Source organism: Solanum stenotomum, unplaced genomic scaffold, assembly GCF_019186545.1.
Source record: "Solanum stenotomum isolate F172 unplaced genomic scaffold, ASM1918654v1 scaffold34849, whole genome shotgun sequence".
Taxonomy (NCBI): Eukaryota; Viridiplantae; Streptophyta; class Magnoliopsida; order Solanales; family Solanaceae; genus Solanum; species Solanum stenotomum.
The window spans coordinates 6,980-17,706 of record NW_026033159.1 but is presented as its reverse complement, the minus strand read 5'-3'; the positions used below and the strand labels follow the sequence as shown (position 1 = coordinate 17,706).

Below are 10,727 nucleotides of genomic sequence, written 5' to 3'. Positions count from 1 at the left end.
CTTCATCATGGGTAAACCAACTGACTCAATACAGACTAGAGCTTCATTGAGAAAACAAGCATATGTAGATTTCGTGTCTCAAATTGAACCCAAGAGTATAAATGAGGCAATGGAAGATGAATCCTGAGACAAGCAATGAAAGAAGAACTCAACCAATTTGAAAGAAACCAGGTATGGACTTTCATTGAAAGGCAGAAAAATTGTTTCGTAATTGGAAGCAAGTGGGTCTTTCGAAATAAGATAAAGAAGATGGAAAAGTCATTCGTAACAAAGCAAGACTAGTTGCTCAAGGATATTCCCAACAGGAAGGTATTGATTACGATGAAACTTTTGCTTTGGTAGCAAGGTTAGAATCTATTCGAATTTTACTTGCATATGCATATTTTAAGCGCTTTAAACTTTTTCAAATGGATGTAAAAAGTGCATTTTTAAATGGTTTCATAAAAGAAGAAGTTTTTGTCAAACAAACCCCCGGGTTTGAAAATCCTTCTTGCCTTGATTTTGTTTACAAACTTTCCAAAGCGCTCTATTGTCTCAAACATGCTCCCAAAGCTTGGTATGAGAGACTAAGCACCTTTTTACTTCAAAATAATTTTCAAAGGGGGAAAATTGACACAACTCTTTTTTTTCAAAGATCAGATTTATATATTCTTATAGTTCAAATTTATGTTGATGATATTCTCTTTGGAAGCTCTAACCCATCTTTGTGTGAGAATTTTGCAAACCTTATGAAAGGAGAATTTGAAATGAGCCTTATGGGAGAGCTCACCTTCTTCCTTGGACTACAAATCAAGCAGTCAACTAATGGAACGTTCATTAGTCAAACAAAATATACCAAGGAACTTATCAAGAAGTTCGGCCTCAAAAAACGAAAAGCCTTTGGAACTCCAATGAGTCCCTCCACGTGTCTTGAAACAGATGCACCAAGGAAAGATGTGGATGAAAAAATGTATAGAGGAATGGCTGGTTTACTAATCTATCTCACCGCTAGTCGACCAGACATCATGTACAGTGTATGCAACTGCACAAGATTTCAATCTTCCCCGAAGGAATCACATCTCACTGCAGTAAAGCAGATCATTCGCTATTTGATTGGAACCACCGAATTAGGACTATGGTACCCTCACTCATCTCATTTTGATTTAACTGGTTACTCAGATGCCGACTTTGCAAATGATAAAATGATCGAAAAAGTACCAGTGGAAAATGTCAAAGTTTAGGACAATCATTGATCTCCTGGCACGGCAAAAAACAAACTTTCGTCGCATTATCTACTACGGAATCCGAATATCTAGTCGTGGGAAGTTGTGGTACTCAATTATTTTGGATAATGCATCAATTACTTGATTATGATCTCTCTTATGAAGTAGTCCATATCTTTTGTGATAATACAACTGTTATTAGTCTTTCTAAATATATTGTGCATCATTCTAGGGCAAAGCATATTGACATCAAGCATCATTTTATTCGATACCATGTTGAAAATATCAATTTTTCATTAGAGTTTGTTGATTCTTAAAATCAATTGGCTGACATTTTTACAAAACCCTTGATAGAAGAAAGATTTTGTTTTCTCAGAAATTGTCTTGGTATTACGTGCTTTAATTAAGATGATTTATTTTCCTTTCATGCGTTTAATGTTCCTTTTGTATTTTCATATTTTCTGCCTATAATTATTACTTGCTCTGCCCTTTCCTCTTCTCCATAAAAGTCCCATCTTTTCTTTTCCTTTCTGTCTTTTCCCTTTTCATTTCAAACTGTTCTCCTTCCTTCTTTCTCTTTATCTACCCTCTTCTCTTTCTCTCTCTTCCTCATTCTACCATGACCAGAACTCGCTCCAAGGCTTCTCTCCCAAACCCCTCTCCTACCTATTCATTTGAAGTTGATGTCTTGTCCCTATCCTCTGACTCGTCTAAGGAATCGTTGGGCTCTCCTTCCCCCTCCTCCAAGAAGAGAGCCTCTTCCGCCAAAAATAAGGCCCTAAAGAAATCGTGACCAAACGCTTCAAGATATCTTTCTCCCGAGGACATGCAACACTTTTGGGGAGTCGAGCAGAATAACATGTATGATGCTTTCAAATCTTGACCGATTGTCCCCGGCCATGTCATCAATCTCAATCAACTAAGGGACTCATACTGTCCGGTAAGTTCATTTCTCAAGGCTCAAAAATTATCCTTATTGTTCAGTTTGTGCTATCTTGAATTTTTTGAATAAGTTGTTCGTCTCTTCTATGCGAACCTCCGTATTCCCCTGACAGTTGTGAGATGGAAACCCTGGTAATAGGGAGTTCTATCATTATTAATCAAATGTTGTTTGAAGATGTTTTTGTTACCAAATTTGTTGGTGTTGTACTGTATATGAACGTAGTTTGTCCTGACGACTTTGAAATTTCTCTGGAAGGTGCTACGAGAGCCGTTGTTGAACCAAATTCTGACTTATCTGATTTTGAGCCTTTATCTCTGTGTTATGAACATCATATATTGGCACATATTGTTGCCACCACTCTTATTCCCAGAAAGTATCCTTTAGTAGCATCTCTACTCGGGACATGTTTATTCTCTACTGCCTATTTAAGAAGTACTGTATCAATTGGGCATTGTGGTTCAAGGAATATATGTTGGAAAGTGTTGAAGACACTAATGCTACCGCAAGTTTACCATATGGGCTGCTCATCTCGCGTATTTTTGTGGATCGCCTCGTAGATCTTTCTATGTTTACACATGTTGTTGTTAATGCTAGTTATGACTCGTACTTTCTCTATTATGGGGTATGTGCAGGTAGAAAACAAGTGGGTAAATAAGGACTCTGTAAAGGATAGGTCTGAATCTGTCAAACCCATAAAAATTACTGTGGAGTCGGCTGCCTTGTTGCTATAGGACACTGAGGAACTCAAAACTCGCATCCTAGTTGTCGAACGTGGTTTGGAAACTCTTCACGATGTTGTTGAGAAGGTCTTTCACCTACAAAAGGATACCAGCACTGACGTCGGTAAGTTACGCATTGTTATGACTGGTATTAAGCAGGAAGGAATCTCCACAGTCAACAAGTTGATCCAACAAGTTGACTCTCTCAAGAGTGGAGTCAATTCCTCCAACACCGACCTTGCAGTGACGGTTCAGACCTTATACTCCAGTCTCTTAAGAAATGTGGAACGCTCTTACGACTCCTTATGTGGAAAGGTCATCAACACCCTCAAATACTTTCTGGGTAACCGCTAACTTCTAACCCTGGACTCTTTTTTTTTAACTATCTTTCAATAGGGTTTGTCCCTATCTTTGTCTTTTGGATTGCATATTGAGGACGCGTTATCCTCCTAACTGCTACTCTGTTATCATCTACTTGTTGTTATTATCATATTTGCGTTGTTTTCTTTTTTATTATGCCAAAGGGGGAGATTATTCTGCTCCCACAATTTCCATGAAGGCAGGGGGAACAAATACATACATAGGAGTTTTACAGACAGGGGGAGAGCCAATACATACATAAGAGTCTTACAAACAAGGGAGCTACAAAGGCCAACGAAATCTACATACAGGAACATCAGGGAAGTTTCATTGTCTCTCAGAATATTTTATTAAAATTGTGAACTTAATTGTCATTATCAAAAAGAAGGAGATTGTTAACTCCATAGCATTTGTTGATTTTGATAAACGACACTTAGAAATTCACTCATACCCTTCGCACGCAAAGATATCAAAAAGAAAGCAAACCAAGCAAGCTACCAAAGGAAAGGAAGAATCAACAAACCCCTAGAGCATCTAAAGAAAGAAAGATATGATTAAAAGATTCCAGAATCAATCAAGCAGATCATGATTGATATGATGAAATCAAGAATCAGAAATCCAGGCAAAGATTCAAGCAATCTACCAAAGGAAGGAAGAATCAGCAATCCAGTCAAGATTCAAGCAAGCTACCAAAGGAAGGAAGAAAAACAAATCAGGACAAGTATCGAGTAGATATTCACCAAGAAGAAATCAAAGCGATTATATCATTCACATATCTAATATGGACATGACTCAGCAAATCACATCAACCAATGGATCCCTCAACATCCTTGATTGAGATAAACATCCTTGGGTTTTCCTTACAAGAGCAATAGTCTACCTATATAAACCACCCTTAGTGTTAGATGTGAAGTACGCACCTCACTTGAACTTGTACTGTTATCTTCTGTCATCTTTCATAAAAGCTTTGTATTCTCGTGAGTATACTGAAAAAAGAAAAGAGAAAGAAGAAATTGAGTGTAGGTTATATGAGTAGAGGTTGTGTCAAAGTAGAAGTTTTGATTTGTACATCAGACAGGATTTACAGTCGATATACTTTGTATTGTCCAAGTTCTATTCAAGCTCTTAAGGAAACCCTTGAAACCCAAGGGGACTGGAAGTAGGCACCACATCGGTGTTCCAAACTAGTATAAAACTCTCTGCGTTGTTTGCTTACTGCACTTATCATTACTTTATATTTGTGTTACTAACTTGCAGGAAAGTCGTCTGACCAATACAGGAAGTCGACTGGAGGAATTTTAATTCANCCCCCCCCCCCCCCCCCCTCTTTACTTTCAAACAATTTAATTATACATGATTTTGCTATCCTAGATTTTGAACTCATAAGACCTAGAGGCTAGAGGGATGCTTCTACTTTTTAAATTTTTGCTTAGGCAAAGAGGATCCTTGATTGCAGCATGAATGCTTGCACTAATATGGAAACTAGCAGCTTGTCACTCCCTGCGTCTCAATTTATATGGCACATTTTGAATTTCAAGAATTAAATAAGTCTTTTTTTGTCCGTAATATTTTCATTATCTTTTAAATATTTGAAATTGTTGATTATTTGGACATGTAGTATTTTTTTATGCATTTCCAGATATATAAATTTTATTTCAGAAAAATAAAAATTTCATGCATAAATTAATAGTTTGAGTTAAATTGTTTGACTTTCGAAATTCGAATTGTACCAACTAAACTATTTCACGCACGCACGCACCTTGTGGGATTGGGACAGCAAGGAAATGAACCCACAACGTTACAGCATCCTAATAACGTTGCTGAATTTTCAAGGAAGTGACAAAATATTCCTTTTGACACAAGAAAATGTCATTTTCCATTGTTCATTTTGTGTGGCTTTTCTTTTTTCAAATTTAAAGCTGGGGATATTATGAATAGGACAAAGCACACAGATGTTGGAGACTACAGAAACTAGAGATGCAATTACCAAAAGACACTTGTTTAGCAAATTGTGAATCCAGACTGAAAGACGGCATGTATTGTATTCAAAGTCCAGAGTCCAGTTTCAATTTGTGATGTTATTACTAATGAAGTAACATGAAAGAATGTTTTGACCACGGAAATTTTATGAATGAAGGATTCATTATTCTTCAAAGAATCCAACACACAGTGCTTTAAATCTACAGGTTGTGTGGTCCACTATAAGGTAGACGCATCAATTAAAAACACTCTTTAAACATAAGCCTGTATACTGGAAAACACCATAGAGGTGTGACACCAACAATCCTGAAACATTGTTCAACACTGGAAAAACATCAGCAAGGTCATCCAAACTCACAAGTCAGTTCAACTTCTATGCATAATATTCCTTTTAATTTTCAACAGGCATCTAGACTGGATGTGAGAGAGAGTCCACTTGTAATTGGCATCAAAGTAAAAGGCAGCCTAGGCAAAATATAGACCAGATAGGAGAAGATACAAGCACTTGCTAAGATTCAACTCGATTGAGACTACTCAACATATAAAGAAGCTTCAGTCTACAAGGAGCACATGTGCTGCTGCATATGTTTGATCGTATAATGTCTGACTAACTATTTTAGTCTAAAACGTATGGGAGCATGCAAATCACATAAAGCTAATCATCATTGACAATTTGATTTTTTAGGCAATTGCCACAAAATGACAACGTTAATAAATATAGAAAGACGAAGAACATTGATTCAAAGGCAATTTCAAATTTATCCACCACTTCACCACAACATAAGGGAAGTCTATTCATCTCACACTACAAAACAGAAACGAATTCCTAGCACAACAAGATTGGAGACAGCACATAGCACTGTCACCATTTCCATTTGACATGAAGTGCAGACATAGCATTTCAGTTTTACACTTCCATAATGATGGGAAGCGAAGAAACTCAGCATCGAAACGATGGAGAACTCTCTAAGCATAAATGCACAACTTAACAGTGGGGGAGTCAATTAGAAAATAGAAGTAGAAATCAGAAAATAAAAAACTGAGATAGTGTAATACTGTAATTTAGTGGGTTCCATATATATTCCAATCACATAACTCTACATCCATTCATGATTTACAATGATAACATACCACAGCACCTATCAACTGGTGAAAGAGGTATAACGTTCACGACACTAATTCTATTAAAACTCTTCTTTTCAAACAGCCGGACAATTCATTCGGCACCTGTATCCTCCACCGATTTCTTATACTCTGGCTTCAATTCATATGTTCCTTGGTTTGTTCCTCTTTTATTGTACACGCAAAGCTCATTCAGTATCTCTTTCAAAAATTGCTGCAAAAGAAGTAAAATAATTAGATACAAAATCATGTCGTAAGGAGAAATACAACCAAGCAGCACCAAAAGGAAATATAATCATTTTTTCCTCTCCTTTTGTCGTCCCTCACTGAGAGGGCAAAATGTCCATATCTGAGAAAACATGAAAGCAAAATTATGTGATGTGACGTGGATGCTAAGAGCTATAGCTGTGAATCCACACTAACCTCAAGACAAAACAATGAATATTAACCAAAAAACCAGTAAAATAAGTGTGACCAAAAAAAGAAAAAAATAACCTAGGAATTTGATAACAGAAAAGGCATCCTGATCAGACAACATACCGCAGGTTGATCTGTCTCTTGTACTAACTGCTTCAAAGTCCAATTAGGTTGTCTTTCAAAAAGCTTGAACATGATATCTTCCAGTTCGCCACGGTCCCTTCTAGTTCTCTTGACTTCCGGTCCCTTAACAGGAACTGCTTTCTTCTTATCCTGCATGGGAACAACGGATTAAAAAGGCTAAAGATAATTTTGTTTATTTTCTCGCAGAGAGTAAAAAACATTTCCATTGTTCCATGACATAACTGAATACAGTGAGCCAAGCTAGTAAAGTACTCTGACTGAAAGTCATATATAATGATACTTCAAGGAAGTCAAAAGCGAAATAATGAGTGTATGTTAACCCAATTGCATGCTCTATCATACTTTCCAGAAGGTCATGAAAAGCATTGTTGTTTCAAGAAGGCATTTACTAAAGTTACAACTAAGTAAATTGCAGTATGTCAAACAATATACATTAGTTGACGAGAAAGAACCTCTGAAAAGACACAATATTCCAAATGAATCTGTAATTAGCATCAAGTCTAAAGACAATGTATTTCTTCCTTGGACCCAAAGTCTCAAGCAACCAAAACAACATGCGTAGTATAGTCCCACCAGTGGCAGACCCAAGATTTTAAACAAGTGGGTTCAATCAGTAAATAGGGAATGATGGTAATAGCCGATAGTGTAAGCAGCATCAAGCACAACAAACAATTTGTTCATTGCACTTTTTTTTTTTTTTGTGAATAATATAATATCCTAAAATAAGATGGTTAAAGAAAATGGCACCATTTTATTTAACAAAGATGAGAAAAATTTAAAAATTTAAGAAAAAAGCTATTAACTTTTTTTTGAAAGAAAATTAAAGTTAACTAAGAAACTAAATATAATTTCATCAAAATTGCATATTTTAGCAAAAAAACTATGGAAGGGAGTAGTGAGTACCAAAATTCAATTATAAAAAGTTATATGTTTTTTGAAGTAAAATAGATTTCAGATTTTTATTGAATTTGTGGGTTGGTTGTTTTCGAAACACTCTCGCCCCAACCCCACTTGTGGGATTCCACCGGGTATGTTGTAGTTGTTGTCTTGGCTCAAGAAAATCATTTTACAGAAAAATAGTTTGACAGAAATGCAAGATTAAAAGATTAAAATGAAAATATGAAAGAAAAAAAGTATGGAATAGTACATATCTTACCGATAACAAAAATAAAAGAAACAACAATAGTATTAAAGTATTAAAATCGACGAATAAGATAATGCTAGCATAATAGTAATAATACTAGTAAGGGAACATATAGGTGCTCCACAATAGAACCTTACTTTATATGGGAAAATTTCTACGCCCATTTTGCCACTTTTAACCCATGTTTCATCTTGTTTTGAGGACCATAATTGTTTAATAACCTTGTGTTTGTTCATATTCATGATATTTTTTATAATAACTAAAATATGTGATTAGATGCATTTCAGGTATGAAAAAAAAAGGTGGAGAATATCACCCAAAAAATCCAAAAGACGCAATGTCGAAACTTAGGATCGAAGTTGGAAAGAATTCTGAATGAAGCAAGCTAGAGCATTGGCTGGTGCGATGCACCAGCCTTATTTGAGCACTACTTGGCGCACTATGCTAGAGCCCAAACTTCAGAGGATGAAAAAAGCACATTGATGGCGTGTCACACTAGCCTGACTAGGGCATTGGGTGGGACGCAACACCACAGTGTATCTGAAAAAAATATTCTACAAAGTCCAAGTCCAAACCCAACTAGAATTGAGGGTTATTTTCCATTACTATAAATATAACCCTTGGACATTTTTAGGGCGGTTGATCACTTTTTGGGAGCCACGAGATGGAGAATTGACCACATCATTAGGGTTCTTTCTCTCTACTTTTTCTGTTCTTTATGAGTAGATAAATACCGTTGTTTTGGGGTTACGGCCATAGATGATTGTTTAGTAAATAATTGAGTTGACAAAGTTTATTCATCATCATTAGTTGTACTTATAAACTTGTGCTTACTATTTTAATGCTTAGCTACCACTTAAATATAGTGAACTTGGAAAACGAATCATTGAGATGGAACGGAGAATATAAGGAGTAAGGCTTTACTTTAGTAAAATAAAGCATATTTGCATCTAAGATAGGAATATGTACCTAGAAGGCCTTGCTTGGGTACAAAACAAGAAGACAATTGTTACATTCATGCTGGATATCACATCTTCGCTAAACGATGTAGTTGTGAGGTAAATGTGGATAGACGATTATAGGCTCGAAAGACCATGATCATATTATTAACCCCGTAGATCAACATCTACATGAATAAACTAAGTCAATGAAATTGAATACTTTACATGATTGCATAACAGAGTTGTAACCCTGGAATTTCTCTCAAACTGTGATCACAACCAATTTATTTGCTTTCAATCTTTATTTTAAGTTAGATAGAATTAACAACCATAATCTTCTCTTCGTCACTTCAACACTTGCTTAAATTTGTGGTATTAGATTAAACTAGATTATTGCTAAATCACATGTGCATATGGGTTCAACATCCGACTCTTTTGAGTCTCTATATTCTTGTACAACCACGTACACTTACGTGCCTGTTGGAAGCAAACACTACTCTACCAATATGAAGTGGGAAAACACTATACTGCCTCATAATTGTATATCCTAATCCTTGACCTTAAGTTCTCTTATCTAAGGTCATGTCTTCGCTGAGATGAAGAGAGTTGTCTGGTCTAATCATCCCCTCCAATTCTTCATCGATCTACCACAATCTCTCCTCAAACTCGTCACTGCCAATCTCTCGCACCTCATTGGGACATCTATGTTCCTCCTCTTCACATGACTGTCTCAGCCTCACTCCTGCATTTTGTCCACTACGACGACTACTCCAACCTTGCTCTGTATATTTTCATTCCTAATCTTGTCTCTTCTAGAATGCCCACATATCCATCTAAGCATCCTCATTTTTGCTACCTTCATCTTCTGAATAAAGTTCTTGACTAGCCAACATTCAACCCCGTACAAAATAGTCAGTCTAACAACTATATAGGAATTAACTTCAAGTTTCGGTGACATGTTCTTATCACATAGGACGTCGAATGTGAGTCTTCATTTCATCCCCGGTTCAAATACAGTGTGCCACATCCCCATCGATCTCCCTATTTCCTTAAATTATAGACCCAAGAGGCTAAAAGCTTGCTCTCTTGGGGATGAGGATGACTTGTTATATCAATCCTCACTTCCCCATACGCCTCATGTTATGCGACACTAAACTTGCACTCCATGCGACACTCCATTTACCTCGTTATGTGTCTTATTGATCAATACTGTCATTTACAAATAATATACACCATGGTACTTCCTATTGAATATGTTGTGGCAATTCATCCATCACGAAGGCAAATCAAAATAGGCTGATAGTTTATCTCTGATGAAGCCCCGCCTCAACTAAGAGGGTATTCCAAGTCTCATCCCACCGTCCTCTTTCGTATCTTCACTCTATCGTACATGACCTTAATCACTCTAATTTATGTCATAGGTACCGCTCTAGACTCTAAGCATCTCCATGAAACCTTTTTCGAGATTGTGTTGTATGTATTTTCTAGGTTGATGAACACCATGGGTGTGTTTGGTATGAAGGAAAATGTTTTCCATGGAAAATGTTTTCCTAGAAAAAGTTTTCCTGGAAAACAAGTTGATTTTTGACTTATTTTCTCATGTTTGGTTGGTGAGTAGAAAATATTTTCCAGAAAAGATTTTTAGTGTTTGACTTATGAATGAAAAATATTTTTGAGAAATATCTTTTATTTTAAACTAGAGTAGAAAATAATTTTAAAAACAAACTTAAATTTTTTTTGGGGGGTGGGGGCTGG

General features: G+C 36.2%; 1 protein-coding gene across 1 annotated transcript; it reads right to left on the bottom strand.

The window, feature by feature from the left end:
* Positions 1 to 6,208: 6,208 nt before the first annotated feature.
* On the bottom strand, positions 6,209 to 7,046 carry LOC125852400 (uncharacterized). Its single transcript, XM_049532139.1, has 2 exons — positions 6,867 to 7,046; positions 6,209 to 6,540 (listed from the first exon to the last, which is right to left on the bottom strand). Exons 1-2 carry the CDS (start codon positions 7,020 to 7,022, stop codon positions 6,421 to 6,423), a joined length of 276 nt encoding a protein of 91 aa, XP_049388096.1. The 5' UTR covers positions 7,023 to 7,046; the 3' UTR covers positions 6,209 to 6,420.
* Between the last annotated feature and the right edge of the window lie 3,681 nt (positions 7,047 to 10,727).